At 36.9% G+C, this 17803-nt stretch overlaps 2 protein-coding genes across 2 annotated transcripts in view; both read right to left on the bottom strand.

Moving 5' to 3' along the window:
* Positions 1-276: 276 nt before the first annotated feature.
* On the bottom strand, positions 277-3731 carry Smp_174480 (hypothetical protein; the record flags this gene model as incomplete). Its single annotated transcript, XM_018792865.1, has 4 exons — positions 277-440; positions 495-583; positions 633-724; positions 3663-3731. 4 exons carry the CDS (start codon positions 3729-3731, stop codon positions 277-279), a joined length of 414 nt encoding a protein of 137 aa, XP_018647201.1.
* Positions 3732-15426: 11695 nt separating this feature from the next.
* Positions 15427-17803, bottom strand: part of Smp_174470 (mannosyl-oligosaccharidealpha-1,2-mannosidase-r el ated) — a gene marked incomplete at both ends in the record, with an annotated part of 35943 nt that continues 33566 nt past the window's right edge. Inside the window, 1 exon segment of the mRNA XM_018792854.1 lies at positions 15427-15844. Within this exon segment, the coding sequence (XP_018647200.1) occupies positions 15427-15844 (418 nt within the window).

The following is a 17803-nucleotide window of genomic DNA, read 5'->3' as shown; positions in this document are numbered from 1 at the left end:
CACGTTTTGGTCTGGCCACCCCTAGCTTTCTTCCAACCTACTCCTACACCATAAAACATTGCACATCGGGGCAGTCGGTGGTTGGGCATATGTAACACGTGTCCCAGTCATCTCAACTGGTGAAGTTTCACTAAATTTCTTAAGAATCAAATGTATCATAAGTTTTCGTTAAAGAATAACTTTCCGTGAAAAGTTCTATATTATGAATAGAATGGGACGAAGTAAACGCCGCCATAAGACTATTTATGATTAAATTGTAATGACAATTTTTGTCTTTTACATTAACACTGGAAAAACAATACTAAAGGCATTCAAGACACATACCTCAAATTCACCAGTAACTGGATCTATTGTAATGTGTACTTTATGCATAACATTGACTGGTGCTGATATATTAAGCATAATAGATGGTTTAAACTTTCCAAGTTTACTGGTACCACCTTTAGTTAAAAAAAATAATTAGGATATTTTAAGAAAATCAATCAAACAATTACTTTTGTATTTCTTTTTGTCACGTTTTTCTTCTTCCACTGGTGTAAGTGGTAATGGTTTATTCGGTTTAAAGGATATATTTTCAATGGAACTAGAAATAGAAATGACAATACAAGAATACACTTAGTGTTTATAATTACCTTCCAAGAGGTGCGCTTGTTGTCCTTAAAGGTGGTGCAGGCGTTCTGCCACCTGTAGTATCAGTACCACGTGTAGGATTATTCACCCAATTCTGAAAAACATGAAAAAAAGTGTTTTAGTATCAATTTTTTGTTCCAAGTGATATTCAGATATTCACTTTTCTGTAATCGAGAATTTAGTGGTAACCTTGATAACAGAAGGTAATCAGATGACGTTCTTAAACGACTAGCCCTGAAGTTAGTCTATAAATCAGAGGAGCAACATACAATAAGTAATGGTTCCCCTCTATTCCTATATAGAAAACCGAATATATTGGCAAACATTTAGTTTTACAGGAAACACTCCTATAACTTTAAGGCAGAAATAAGACTTCCATGGGAGAAACTGGGAAGATATGGTCATGTGTGTTTTTCGAGAAAGTTCTTCGGATAGTAACTTTAAGCAATTGTCTAATTTCCCTTTTCCCGTTTATTTACACTATTTTTGTGGGTCATCTCTGGATGATTAATTAAATTTTACGTTACTATGTACTCGAATAAACTGACTAGATAGACACGTGATAGACGCTCATTAATGATATCATTTACTAATACGTGAGTATAAAACACGTTAAATCATGCCTATGTAAAAACATTTTCATGGCTCAAACTAAGGATAAAACTTCGACCTGACAAAAACGTGTCGCTCAAACATATCATACCTCTAACAAGTTAAACGAAATGGTTAATAATAGTAGGAATGATACTGAGGTGGCAAAACTAGTCAAAACAGCCAAAAAGAAACAAAAGGAATGGAATAATACATTCCTTAAAGTTCAGAGGAATATAAGGAATGATAACACTTGTACAACTGTAATTTACTTCGAAACATAGTACATAGTTAGTGGTTCAAAGCAAAAGAATTCGAATTCCATCTGTTAGGTTGTAGCTTGGAACTTCAGCTTAAATACTTGAAAAGTATCACTGGTTTCATCAAAGATTAGAGTACATGGTTACCTAACTGTAAAAAATATCACTTAATCCACAACCAATAAATACATATGTCTCACGGATCTTGACTAAGAAACTTACACATCAATGTAGCTTAGACCAAGGATTAACGATTATATGGATTGATGCTAATTCTTGCTTAGGCCGCCCTGAACCTTAAAATAAATAAGCGCATGAACAGCTGTTAATACACAACTATATAAAGTAAATTACTCCGATGAAAGCGACAATGAGGAACACAATGAGTTTATGTACACATAAATAAACAAGATTTAGACTCCACGTTAAGTGGACTTGTAACTGTAACTACTTATATAATCCACCTTTAAATAAGATAGAAATGAAGACACTGTCAAAATAGACTATCACTATTTCACAATACTGGTTTGATTCAAGCTATTACTTGATAATGTAAACAAACAATACAATAGGAAAAACATGACTAATTCATCAATGGAAGAAAGTAGTTAATCTTCAAAACTATTATATTTCAGTTATCAGGACTAGCAAACATTTATGGTAGAATACTGCAAACATTTGAGTAGACTATGGAAACATACATCTACCACTGACCTATACTAAATGGAGATAATAAAACAATTAGCAACCAACGGACAAACATGTCAGCTTTAATGTTATTGGGTGCAATCAGAAATACAGCTTAGTTAACTAAGTAGATTTCTAATCAAACTTCAGTGCAGAGCAATAATTCTGAAATATAAGGGGAAAAACCAGTACATCAAAGTCACCAACATAGTTAAATCTGACCCTCGATTTTAATTACCAGCTTTTCCAGAAATCAATATCATGATTTAGTAATTATAGATACTAGATATGTACCCATAACTTTTGTTTTATAGTCACATAATCTGGTAAATTTGTTATTACATGTAGCCTATCCTTAACAAGGTTTCAGGTTGGTGTTACAAGTTGATAATTACTAATCTGACCATATATATATTAACTGAGAAACCTTTGCTGACCATCTCGTCATAGGATAAAATAACAATGTGGTGCAATTGCCAAGTACATGTTCGTGCACCTGGCTTCAAGCTACATTAATGTTAGTGATGCCACACGACTGACCTAATATAAAATGGGTGAGATTATAGTTAAAGGACGACCTTTAAGCGGTACTGGAGTGATCTTGAGAGTTTCTACTAATAACTAGGACCAGATGAAGATTATAAACCAGTGTGAAGAATAAGATTCATAATTTACAGTTGATGGTCAAGGTTAGGGATTAGATTTAAAGTTTTCATCGCGAACTGATACCACCTATAATGCCAAGACGGTATTTTGCCAAATGGATGAATGAATGTCGTACCAAAATCTACGACCCGTTATCTTATACCTGACTAGTTCGTCCATAAATTATAGTCTTGCCAGAGAAAATGTTGAGAAACGAATCCGTTACCTAGTGATTACCTGATGATACAATAAGCTACAGGTGAGATGAACAGTCGTTTTGATTATTCCAACTGTGACTAAATTGTGGAAGAGTACCCGATTTCATCCTAATAGATTTGACTCAGCTGATTACACGGGTGAGCAAAGAAGTGTGAACAAGTACTAGCTTGAAACTCTAGTGATTAACGACAAATAGCTCCTACACCAGCGGAAACAACGGACAAATAGTTTAAGGAATAAAAAAGCAATGGATGTTGTTGACCTTTTGAGAGAAAATTGAGTTCTTAAGGAAAACTATACAACGCTTGGTACCAACCACCCAGGACATGTGTAATTTGGGCACTTATCCACTTAAGAAATATACATGTAACTTAAAACAGAATGAATCCTGAGGAAAAATCCGAGAAAAGTACTGCATTTGAAGAAAAAAATATGTTGGAACGATTGTGTTAAATTCCCTTATTTCCGCGGTATAAAGCTGATTTATATAATGCACTAATTTAACTGTGATATAAAAACACTTGAGATGAAGGAAGGTAGACAAACTAATCAGTGAATATCATAAGGACATCTTAACACATGTTGAGATATCCTCAAATGGTCGATTATACCCGATAAAAACAAACATACCTGTGTTACTTCGGACCTGTCAAACTGAGAAGAGGCACTACCTCTATGGCCGTACGGAAAGCAGCTCATCATTTAAGTAACATGGGTTAAAAGAATGTTTAATTTATTTCCACATTGTAGCAGTCTTGAAGATATACCACAATATTCAATAGGCGCGCGCATATCCAAAGTCCAATATCTCTAGTCTTTAACGCTTTGGATAGAAGGTCAAATGATACGAGGTCGATAGTGCAATGTAAATCCAATAACTTCTAAAACGTTTAAAAAAATTTTGTGGTAAACGATTTCATCCATTTACGACTTTATGGGAAATGAGCATTTCGATGTAAAATATGTGGTTTTAATCTCTGAAATCTGTCAGAATTATCCTTTCAAAAGATTATTTGTAGATGAAAGGATATTCATGAGGCCATTTCTGAACGTCAATGTAAGTTATTTGATCTCTGATAGCGACCAATGTTATCAGTTCAGCTACATGACTACACTAGTTCAAGTGAACACGATAGTCATTTAGAGGTTGGTATGTCTTCAGTATGAATGAATGTATTTGTATTTAGAAAGTGAAATTACTTAAATCAGTGGCTCACAATCTAAAAGGCAGACGACTTACCGCTCAAAACATGGTAAGTTTCAAAGTATGAATGAAGAAACGAGTGAAGGAAAAAGCATTACTTATGGGATGGTCTCACAGTGCGTGACACTGGCCTAGGTATTTGCCATTCAGCATTTAGTTCTCTTACAGCTACCTTGTGGATTGCTCGATGGACACTGTTTAGCTCAGTTGTGAGCTTTTCAAGACATTTTAAGCTATAACACTGTGACATTACCCGAGGTCTTAATGTCTATCTGAGTACGTTTTCCCCAAAATACTGTGTCTCACTTTGTTGTACACTTTCATTTCATGACAGCTCTATCTGTAAAAAAAGGCTAATAGGCTGATACGATTGTGATAGCATTTTCTCTTCGAGACCAACACGTTTGCTTTCCGTCCTCTGATCAAGGTTAGTTTGGCTCTGGTGATTTCACAAGTTGTAGCTGGAACACAGAGCTAGTCAGCATAACCAGCATAGGTATTATTGATTTTGTTGTTGTTATAGACTGTTAGAAAGGTTTAATGAATCGCTGCAAAATAACCCTTAGTGTCTATTAGTGATTTTTACTTGCAACTTGTTGAAATAAAGCATTTGTAGTGACCTGGTTTTTTCGACAAGAACGCGATTGGTATAATAGAAACAATTATTATTATAACCAATAGTACCAGCGATTGTTTTACTGTACTTGTTTAACTGTATCAAAGTCTCGCTCCGCTCTCCATCTGGTCTGGTTCGAACTTTCTTACGCTCTGCCCTGATTACCTGTACTCGTTGGCACGTCTCGGTATTCTTTCGATACCACGAGATCGCCAGTAAATATACTCTATCTGGACCAGTTGCAGTCTTCTGATTTGCGAGTCATCGAGGGAACCAAGCCGTTCCTGGGAGCGTGATCTCATTGTAGTGGTGATCATAGTCCATCAAGAATCGACGCCATCTACATCTGGTTAGCCAACTCTACGAACATAATTCAACTTTGGACAATCTTCCAAATAAGATCAAAGCCGTGAGTCTATTATTTATCTGTCCACATCTGTTGCACGTATTCGTATTGATATTTTTCAATATATAATATTCTGGCAACTTAAGGATAAAAATAGTAATAATTTAATAGACTCTGTAGTACAGGCAACAAGCTTTCGACCGGTTCTCTTTATCTCCCACGATCCAGAGGTTTGGTTCGCGGCACTGGAGTCTCAATTCGAGATCCGCCACATAACCAACCAACAGCAAAAATATGACTATGCTCGGGAATCTTTACCTGTGATACACCTACCAAATTCTAACGACAGGCTACACGTGTCTGTTTTAAGCTTACAGGTGTCAAACGGAAGACCGATCGCCACATGTGGGAAATGGTACGTCTACCTTCACGTGGTTTTACGCAAACCCATCCACTGGATCTTCGTTGTTGCAGATGTTTCCACGCCAATCATTGGTTAAACATGCTACAATACCACAATCTACTCATGGACACACGCAAACGAAAGTTAATAGACGGAAACATCAAGTTATCTGAGTCCCCTTTCTGGTTGCAGATTATCTCCAGTCACAAATAAGCACACCATGGACCCCTTATATCAACCATTACTAGATAAATACTCCTGGATATATCAACCACAACCGAAATTGCCTTGTGTAACCAGCAATGTTACACATCACATCACGACTACAGGACCACCTGTGTTCTCGAAAGCACGACGACTGGCTCCCGAAAAGCTCAGGTTAACTAGGGAAGAATTCGACTACATGATAGACTTAGGAATCATTCGACCGTCAAATAGCCCATGATCATCTCCCTTGCACATGGTCCTTAAAAAGGACAGCAATGATTGGCGTCCAACCGGTGATTATCGGCGTCTGAATGCTAAAACCATTCCCGATCGTTACCCGTTGACCCACATTCACAAATTGACAGCTACCTTGAAATGTACAACTGTCTTTTCGAAAATCGACTTGGTTAAAGCCTATAACCAAATACTTATAGCTGATGACGACATTCCAAAAACCGCGATAAGAACTCCCTTCGGCCTCTACGAATTTCGACGTATGCCTTTCGGTCTACAGAATGCTGCTCAAACCTTCCAAAGGTTCATAGACGACGTCTTAAGAGGTCTCAACTTCGTACACGCGTATGTTGATGACTGTCTAATAGCAAGTCCGAACAGAGAATCACATCTCCAGCATCTGGACATTGTTTCCGAACGACTCCAAAGGCATGGCATTACTGTAAACATCCAAAAATGTCAAACAGGAACCCAATCGTTAGACTTCCTAGGACACACTGTTGATGCCCAAGGCATCCCACCTCTAAGGAGCTAAGTGGTGGCCATTCTGGCTTACCCAGAACCGACCACGATTAAGCAGTTGCTCACTTTTAACGGCCTTGTCAGTTTCTATGCCTATTTATATATTTTTAATCCAAAAAATTCTTTGCTAATGAGCGTATCATTTTTTTATTAAAAAAACAAAAATACTTTTTCCAATCGCTTTTACGCTGTCGCAAGCGTATAAATTTATTTACTTTTTTTCCTCTCACCTTGTGTCCTTACTCAAGTACTCACACGTTCTATTTTTTTCCAGGACCGCTGGAAAAGAACGATGAAGTTCATGAAGAACCGAGATCTCGATTGTACTTCGTTTTACGATTACTATATTGTATTTCATGGCCTGTTATTGTAAGGAAAGACGACCAGACGCTCCTAAACATAGCAAGCTAGCAGAAGAGTGTTTACCAACGACAAACTCGTTGGGTTTAAACTTCTGGCTGGCCACGTCGTAGGGTCATCATTACCTCACCAGGGGGAGTGATCTGTAGCTGTAAATAATTCCCCAAACTCAATAACTTTTTAAGTGTTCGACATTGGATGCTGACCACATTGTTTTAAATGGACTTGTTCAGCTGAAGGCGTTCGGTCATACATCCGCACCATATCATGTTACAGAACGGCGTGGGAAACATCTCCTACGATCATTAGCCAGATTAGATCAGTCGCTCCTCGATATATTGATAACGTATCAAATATATCTTTCCAACCTCTTCGCTTCTGACTCCTGATTTTAACTGAGTGGGGTACGATTCGATTATAGGTGTTACTGGTTAATAGTTGTCAAACTACAATACTGGTGGTATCTTCAGAGTCTATTTCGATTTAGAATGATAAGCATTTCTATATTGCAGTAGGAATTGGTCTAATTTCCTCTCCAGCCCACAAAATGTTAAGGCAGAAATGAAAATAATGACCTTTTTGATTATCTTGACGAAATATTCTGTGTGAATACTAGAAAAGATGAGTCTGAGAATAGTTGACTGATGTCTGCACCCTATAAAATCCAGCTAGATAGTAGTAACTATGTCTGCCGCAAAATAAGAGCCATTGTCAGACACTAATTCTTTAAGGACTCTCCCCTGACTGAGGATGTTTCTCATAACTTTGATTGTGAAGTTAGTATTTTGCGAAGTTGTGAAAAGTCATCCTCATCCATGTTTACTTCAACAAATGGGCGTTCTAATTCAGTTTGTAGTTGCCACATATTCTAGGGATCTTGCCGTTCGACGTCAATGGCGTAACAATAGAAGTACCATATGCTGATGTCTTAACCGGTTCAATTGTGACTTCCGCACAACTGCTGCTCAAAGACTATAAGGAATCATTAGGCTCTTAGGAAGGCTGAGTCACCATACACTTGAAGTTTGATAGATTGAATCAGTCATACTTCCACTGCACACACGCAGCTATAGAGTCTTTAAGGAAAGCACTAAAATGTTATCTAGAAACTAGTACAGACGACTATATTTTAAGCCTTTTCAAAATTTTCAAACCCAGTATTGACTATTCTGTTTCACTAAGTGAAAACTCATAAGGTATGTATGAAGAATTATCATCCTTCATTGGCAATTCATAGCATTTTCGTATGGACAGTTTTTGTCCAGTAATCCCTAATACTGAGACTTCAGTAGATCGTACAACAACGTAAGAATCTAAAGATTTCAAGTTCCTGAGTCAATAATTGACTCTTTACTGCCTGTGTCTATAATAAAGTCATGGAGTGTAGCAAGGGAGGTTTGAAACGGCATCCGAATATGCACATTACGTTTCAAAATTATGGGTACAGATAAATGATCGTCAGAAACACTCAATTTAATATAATATGAACTACAAGGTTTATCATCACTAATGGCAAAAATAAACGGTAGCTTTTCAAAGCTACCAGATGTGTCCTATTTTACCCCACCTAAAACATTTGGCATGGCAGAAAACACATGAACTACGTAGGAGAAATTCGCCACGGGATAAACGCTTATCAAAACTGTACTCAACCCTGCAACCTGTCTTGCAATTCTTTGTTGAATCATCATCCATATTTTCACGAGGATGAGAACCACTACTAAACAAACGCAAGCTTGAAACATTGAGAATGTAGTATATCACGAAGGATGAGCAAAGTATTATAAAAATTTTAACCGACTGAAAATCAAACTCATTCATTGCCTCAAAAGTAACGAGTTGTGTTTTAATTTCTTGGAATGAATATTCAGGGTTTTAAATTATTTATCTTTCTTAATTCAGAATATTGAAATCAGTAATCACCTGATCACGAAGTTGGATTTCCAATTGGTTTCCGAAATTGTACATCGTGACCATTTTCTGTAGTTCACGTATGAAGTCTTTAACGTTCTGACCATTTTGTCACATCATCTTATGAAACTTTGATCTCTCTCTGAAATCAAAGCTAGCACACTGCACATGACTGAAAAGTAATTTCTTGAAAAATTTCATATGACAATCAACTTGGTTTCTCTGAAAAAGGCAGAATCCTTAGAAGGTTATAATTTACTTCATCGACGAACGTTAGGAAACAAACTTGTGAAGTTATCATCTTGAATATATATTTTCTAGTAATGCTACAGATTTCGAACTGCTTCATATAGTCTTCGAAATCATCCCCAATTGAATTAGTATCCAACCGTCAAAGATTTGACTCCACAGTGACGCCAGAATGATAATTAGAAGTACTCGAAATAATGCACTAACTAAAAGCTTTCGAAACAGTGCCTTTTAGGTAAATTAGAACTGAATGACCACAAATGAGCGCATTGTATTTTGTATTCGTAGTCAAGTACAAAATAGTCACTAGTTATTACAAATATTACACAGGTGCGATCTTTGTTGACTTCTGTTGAGCCTTTAATTAAATACAGCATTTTGTCGTACTGGATTGATTGTTATTGGCTAACTTGTCATATAACCTGTAACTGTATAGCCACTCTTGACTTACAGTACAACAAGTCGATGTCAGCTGATATGTGCATAAACAGCCGTACCATTCACAACCCCTGATTTGTCGATGGAAATTGCAATTAAGTATTCGCATCACTGGAAAATACAAAACCAATATCGAACCGAACCAAATGTTACACCGGGAATAAAACTGATGTCATTGTCACATTGGTAATATGTAGAATGTCATAAAATGTTAAACCGAGTTCGAGAAATCGTGGACTCGCCGCAGTTGAAAAAGAAGCAGGTGGGAAATAAATCTAATAAACCTGAATGTTTTTTCAACCATTATATGTATCGGTCACACCAATACCTGGTGAGATCTAATCACCACAATTAAATAAACATCCCCGTCAGTCAAGGTACAGTATTCTACTCAGAGGAAAATGATAGGTTATTTCCATTCGCTCAGAAGGTGAGTAATCAACGGTTACTAGCACTAAGCATTCCTAACAGATAGGGGACGTCTTTTAAACTCTGCAATACTGAATAAAAGTAATAAACTCACACAATCAAAACTGGAGAACCATAATCGAAATCTTCAGAAGGAAAAGTTAATTGAAACAAAGATGAAATAGGAATTAAAAAATGTGATAACATCAGGGAGTTATTCAATTTCAGAATCAATTGACACCATAATATACATGAAAACCGCAATCAACGAAGTGCTACAAAGAAGGGGCAGCGCAATGTTTGTATATGGAGTGAATGGATGGATTTCTGCACACGTATAAGCATATACTTTTAAGAGAACTATGTACTCATTCCTTGAGTTGACATGTTGGGACGTGTTTCTGTTGTATGTCATGTAAAAAGTTTTTCGTCCAGGTTTTCATCAGCCAATTATGGGTTACCATGAACTTTCACGATACTATGTACTTCCGTATTTGCTGTTAGTCCTTAGTCTTTCGTAAATACTACGGTTCAACCGTAGTATCCGAGATCTGCCTTACGGTCGGCTTTTTTAAACATCAAATGTACTTTACCATGTCTTTAACTAAGTCTAACATGCAGCTTACTGTAGTGGCTTGACATTGAGCTTCCACCTTAATACAGACAGTATAATTTTAGCTTGACAGTAAAGTTTTGAATAAAATATAGTAGTAATCGACAGGACATTTCGTAATTTACTGAACGTCAGGATGCCATCACAGAATATGGGAGATCAAACACATTTCCTATTGATACCGAAATTTTCTCCAGTTTTATTTATTATTGGGTAGCATTCAGTGGACTTAATTAATGAATCCAAAGATAACAAAGAAATTGTTAGGATCATCATGAATAGATGTAGCCCACAAAATCTTTACAATCAATATTATGCAGACCAAAAAAATATAACAGGAAACGGGGGAAAAGCCAAGCGAGAGGCGCTACTTGGAACGAATCGGGTGCATACTCCGTCTACATAAATATCAACTATCTCCTAAACACCGTCACATAGCTTCATCTATTAGTATTTATTCAAAATGGATTCACGATCACATTCGTCATTATCAAAAACAACATTGGGTCGATCAGACAGGACTTTCGATCGATCACTCGTTTCCAGATATGTATTTATTGTCACAGGTTTTCCAGTTTCAAATGTTTTGGCTTATGTCTCGCAACCACGTATACTGACGAGTTTCCATAGATTGTTTACAGCTTATAACAAATCTGAGATTATCAGAAGGGGTTTTGTGGAGATTTTAGTAATTTTATAGAGTTGAGATCACGAGTCAGTTGAAGGTAGACCACCATCGAAAACCTGGAAGCACTGGACGGTCGTTTCGCCTCCTCAGCAACCAGGTCCGTTGGGAGATATCAACTCACTGAAGACGATGATGGATGGTTGCTCAATTTCGTGGACTGTCTGAAGTTAGACATTAACACCGTTGGATGCCGAACGGCTCAGTGGTCTAGTGGTTAAGTTACTCATGCGCGAGACTGGTAGGTCCGGGTTTCGAATCTCGCGAGGCGGGATCGTGGATGCGCACTGCCACTGAGGAGTCCCACAATAGGACAGAACGGCCGTCCAGTGCTTCCAGGTTTTCCATGGTGGTCTAGCTTCAATCGACTCATGATTTCAACTCTATAAAATCTGAGATTACTGAGAAACTCAAAGAATACCCCCACAGAAGTTCGTATATTTCTCCGTCTCTTGCCTAAAGAAGCGAGAAACGGCAGCTATATAATCTATACATCAAATATATTCAGGTGTGGGACGAGATGTTATAAACATAAGGTCGATCGTAAACAACTACGAAGGAATGTGGTGTAATCATACCATGCTGAAATGTAGTTATTCATCTGTTTTTCAGTGTTTAATATATGTGGAGTATGTAGTAATTTCTCTATCATTTAATGGATGAGCGCTTTATTTCGGAAGGGCTTTTACTGGAGATTTCATTCCAAACCCTAACTTCCACTTATCCAAACTCTCTAACACTAACGAGTTAACCAACGTTGGTGATTTCAGAACCTTTTTTGTGGAATTCGAAATGCCATGAGATAGCTTGAAGTATATTAAAAGTAAAAAAAAGTTTATAAGTCTCATTCTGGAGACCACATAATGAATATGACAACTAAGTTACTCAAATTAACTGATACTTATATAAACTATATCTCAAATGGTAACTGTTCGTTAGGCGTACTTGATTCGATATGAAGTAAAGGTAAGAGTAGGTATGAAATATCGCAAGAGGCTTTATACATTATAACATGATTGATACAAGGAAGTATTCCTTTATGGTATGTGTAATCAGAAACTACCATTTGTACTGATTGGTGAGAGTAAAGTTTGTAGTCGTTGTGTTGCGATACTAAACCCAGAGTTGTACATATGTTTGTTTATTTATAATCAGAAGGGGTTTTGTGGAGATTTCAGTACCTTCATAGTTGAAATCATGAGTCAATTAAAGCTAGACTACCATTGAAAACCTGGAAGTACTGGACGGCCATTTCGTCCTATTATGGGACTCCTCAGCAGCGAGCATCCACGAACCCGCATCGCGAGATTCGAACCCAGGACTTACCAGTCTCGAGCCAGAGCACTTAACCGATAGACCACTGAGCAAGCCGGCATCCAACGGTGTTAATATCTAACTTCAACCAATCCACGAAGTTTGAGCAACCGTTCACCAATTATCTTAAGTAACTTGTTTATTTAACAAAAACATTCGATACATGTGATAATTAGGAGTATTTGAATTGTAATATAAACAAGGAATCCCAGAAATAACGCAATTTAATCAAGAAGTACTAGGTGAACTTGAACGAATGTATTGTACTTGGAATTCGAAATCAAGCAGTCATCAAGTGTACAAAGGAATCATTGGTTCATATAAACACCACAATACTGTACATAGGAATAAATGAGTAAATAATGAGTTAAATATATCCACAATTATATAACCATCATATGAATACAGTGGTCTTGAGTGTTATTATAGGTATGAGGGCAGTTATCACTTCCCGGTTGCCTACACCGTAGAAGGGTTCTTCTAGAGGTACCTGAAAAGGAAATTGGATTAGAAGTGGTCTTAATGACCTGAGAGCGCGACCACAGTGCCCAAGGAACAACTGGTTGAGGTCGATCACCCACGACCTTTTCGTGGGTAGTTTTTGTGTTAGCTCCGTTCTTCAAAGGACCTTACCGCCGGAGACGGATATCTGTGGGATAAGGCGAGGTGTGCATTTTTTGGTTCGACCTTTTCTAACCTCACCCCTCCTTGTGGGAAGGCAGCATCGCTGTCATGCTGGTTGTCTGAAGGAAACACCTTACTGCCGTCACACCTCTGTACAGTCAGCAGTACTTCGCCTTCGGACCTTGAGTTTGCTGCTTTTAGTCTTACCGCTCTTCAACCGACCTGTCTGGCATGGTAGGACCTTGAAAAACGATTGTTCCAGCCAGTATAGCTCTATTTGTTCATTACGATAGGCAAGCCCGACTACCACGTCAAGGTAGCAGCAACGGTCGGGATATAACGATACGTTGAGAGATTACTTGATAAGGCTGAAAGGACACTTGATTAGAGTGAATAGAGGTGTCCGATAGTGTAGGAAAGAATTTATATTAATAATCAAATTTGCATTCCAAGAACCGATAGAACCACCAATCACAGTATGAGACGCCCAACATCACATTAACTCTTGTTTACACCTTGTATGATTATACTTTGCTCTTATAGTTCATTCCTTGATTTATTTTTCCTATCCTCACTAGTTAATGTTCGGTATGTTATTTATGTATTCCTTTTTTTCACTGTTTAATAAACTGTATTATTAATTGTTTATTTTGTATATCAACAGTGTTAATTTATGTTTTAGAAGCCCCCAAATGTCCTGGTACGGCCAAGAGTGAGGAGAGTCCCCTATCCCTCTCCAAATGCTCTCACATGGACACGCGTATATAGCCTCTGCCACACAAGTCCTACTCATTGCTTTCTCAAAGCATTACTGTTGTTTACGACATTCAGAGGATGAAAACCGAATGTTCGGTGCCCTAACTGGGTTGGTGGATACGGGGAGAGTTGGAGGAGTTGGAAAACCCTCATTACAGACCAATGGTGCACATGGACTCTAGTATCCTGATGGAACAAAAAGCGTATGAACCAATCGCTAGTCACCGGCTACCATGAAACGGCATCTCCTTACGATGCTCCACTGTCTTGTGGATCAGACTTTTAGGTCAAAGGCTAAGGATGTGTCTTCCTAAGAAAACTACCTGCTTCAGTTTGGGCACCTGGGCAGTATCACAGCCCTCACACAAATGAAATGAGATTTTTGAGGCGCATATTTATCTGGTGCTTCCTTGTACAAATATTTATGTGTTTAAATAAAGTTTATCAAACTAAATAACTTACTTGTTCTAACTTTAGCTAAGCTAAGACTCTGGGCTTGATAGTCTAGGGAATAAGTTTAGAATTGCATTTGTAGGAAATTACTTCCTATAATACTACTAATAATGATAATCAGTAACATATTTAATTTCTTTTTATTACTGACTGACTTTTTATTACTATACAGCTCTCAAATGCCCTGTAACGGCCGAGAGTGAGGAGCGTTAGCTCTCACATGGCCGCGCATATACAGTCACTATCAGGGAAATCCTACTCACTGCTTTCTCACGGCATTACTGTTGTTTACGAAATTAAGAGGACGAAAAGCGAATATCCAGTACTTAAACTGGGTTGGTGGATATGGAGGATCTATTCAGGGGAGTTAGAAAACATTACATTCAAACCAATGATGAACATGGACTCCAGGATCCTGAAAGGACAAATGGCGTATGAACCTATTGTTGGTCACCGAATACCCTTGGGACTGAATTTAGTGACGTTTTTCCACTGTCTTGTGGATTAGACCTTTAAGTAGAAGGCTTAGGGTATGGCCCTCCTGGGCAGTATCACAGCCCATACACAAATCAAGGGACTTGTATGGCGTGTATGTATTCTGCGACTTCTTGTATCAAATATTTCTGTGTTTAAATAAATACTTTCACGAATATCACTATGATTGTCAATGGATACAAATAGAAAAACAAACAAACAAACATACAAATTACAATCCTTTTCACAAAAACAAAAAATAAATAAAAAAAACAACAATAGATGAGAAGTATATTGAACATAATCAAATACACAAGAAGTTTGTCTTTCTTACAAACCGAAAATACCTCACCTATCAGCAGTAATACAAATAGTAGTAAGAGTAGTAGTAGTAGTAGTAGTAGGAGGAGGAGGAGGAGGAGGAGGAGGAGGAAGAAGAAGAAGAAGAAGAAGAGGAAGAGGAGTAGTAGTAGTAATGGTAACAGTCAAGTTTTCTTTACAATAATCAAAACAATACAAATAAAAAGAAGACAATGAAAAAGAAAAACAGAGAAGAAAAAGTAGAGGTAATAGAATCTTACAATTCATCATTATACAATGAAGATTTTTCAAGGGAATTATCAGTTTGATTAAAAACAGTAGAAGAGTTAATTATGTTAGATGAAACCATTGAAGATAAATGATGATGAGGATGTGTTGTTGTCGTCTCCGTCATCGTCGACGTCGTCGATGGTGATGATGATGGTATTAATTGAAAGCCCAATTGTAAAGTGATCACAGTTTTAGAAGGTTGATTATTATCATTATAATAATAATCATTATGTTTTATTGATTTATTGCATAAATGAACCATTTGTATGAAACAATTAGTTACTAAGTGATAATATTCTATGGATACATTGATTGTTTTATTAGTATAATGAAATGAATCCATTGGAGATAATTTATGTAAAGTAATTTGAATAAATGCCAAAATTAAATGATAACAATCATTACTAGATTAGAGGGAAGAAAAAAAGAAAAAAGAAAACATAGAAAGAAGGGTTATAAGCAAAGATGGATAGTGACTAGGAGTCGAATCTAGTTTGACGAGTGTTTCCTCCAATTTTGGACTCGTCAACTGGATGTATACCTACATCTCAGAGTTAATGTTCACTCTGGGACTCGAACCCTGTACCTTTCGCTTTAAACGCCATTGCGTTATCCCCTTAGCTACTGAGTCCTGATAACCACTTGCCTATGCAATCGGGTGAAGTTTAAATTCACATGGTGATTATTCACTTTTAGAGGATTTTATTATCGAATATAAGTTATACATTATCAATAGGATATCATCAGGATTCTTGATACAATCAATCATCACTAATTAAACAGATGTGTTTTCTTACATTCTAACCACTATGGAATTGATGTACATCACTAATGTGTAAATGATCTACACAACATGAAAGTGTAATGGATGACACTATGTTTAACCTTCATAACTTATACTAGCTTCTAGACAAACTAATCTATCCATTCTTATCAAGCTACACTTTGACCTTGCCACTTATTGGGTTATTAATCTGAATTGTTTCTATCTAAACGTATGTGTGCGTACGTCTTATCCTATTCATCACATGTCTGTAACTGATTTTTATAAATGGAGTTGGTTTACTCGCCTTCTCCATCACGCGTCATTTTGTTTTGCTTCGCTGCTTGATTGACGATTATACGATTGTACTTATTCAATCCACATTCTCATATTTGACTTATTTAATTCCATTATTCACCGACGTGATTATAGCCGATTATTTTTATACGATATGTATATTTCGACAGTAATTATTCGATAACAAACAGAGGCAATCTATCAGGAGTCAGATATCGGGCTGTAGTGAACGAGAACACAGGTATGGACAACCAAATGTATCTGAACACAAAATTACAAAACATCTTAGTCAAATCTGAGAATTATACAGGAAATACTTTATTTGAGAAATGTCAATCAATCGTCGCAGACTTCATTGTTCGTCCGTTTCCACACCAATCATTCTTTTTTCTTCAATCTTCTTAACATTCTACCACCACGTATTTCAATTTCGATTGATGATACATACTACTTATATCTGTCAATATCAATGGTATAAACTACAGGGTCATTCTAATAGTCAATAACTCATTTAAACCCATTTTAAAATGATCTTAATAAAATGAATCCTAAAACTAATTACACCATTTACTTGATAAATTGAATTTAAATCATTTGAGAAATATGAATAAATTGTGTTGATTTCAGTGGTTTTTACATATTCTATACTCAATAACTTAGGGGTACAGAAGAAGACAGCCGAGTGGATAACGCGATGGCGCTTGATGCGAAAACTACTGGATTCGAGTCCCAGAGTGAACATCAACTCTGAGATGTAGGTACATCCAGCTGACGAGTCCCAAATAGGACGAAACGTGTGTCAAACTGGATTCTACTGCTAGCCATTATCCATCTTTGATTACAATGCTTGTGAATTAAGGCTATATCTAGGCAATACGCACAGTATGCACATATGCCAATTAGAGACTGACCAGTTGCAGTCCCAAAACATCAATGGGAACTTTCAAACAAACAATACTAAGTACATTAGCATACAATATTGTTGTTGTTTACTTTCACTTATTATTACCATTAAATCATTATATAATCATCTTTATACATTGGACAATTGTTTATATGTAATTATTCATGTTTTCATAGAAAATAGATACTAGTACTGTTATAACATGTTGATTTGTGCCCTTATCAATAAACAGGAAGTAATGATACCGCCAATTAAAGAATAGTGATTTATCGACGAACGAATGACACATAAAGCCCGTACAAGCAGTCGAAACTCCTTATCAGTCCTTCTACTTGCCTAGATCTGTATGTTTGAGTTCAGAAACATCAATTTCAACCTATGCAATTGTTATGCCCCGAT

Source organism: Schistosoma mansoni (assembly GCF_000237925.1).
Source record: "Schistosoma mansoni, WGS project CABG00000000 data, supercontig 0208, strain Puerto Rico, whole genome shotgun sequence".
Taxonomy (NCBI): domain Eukaryota; kingdom Metazoa; phylum Platyhelminthes; class Trematoda; order Strigeidida; family Schistosomatidae; genus Schistosoma; species Schistosoma mansoni.
Note: the sequence above shows the minus strand (reverse complement) of the source record. Positions and strands in the feature narration are given on the sequence as shown.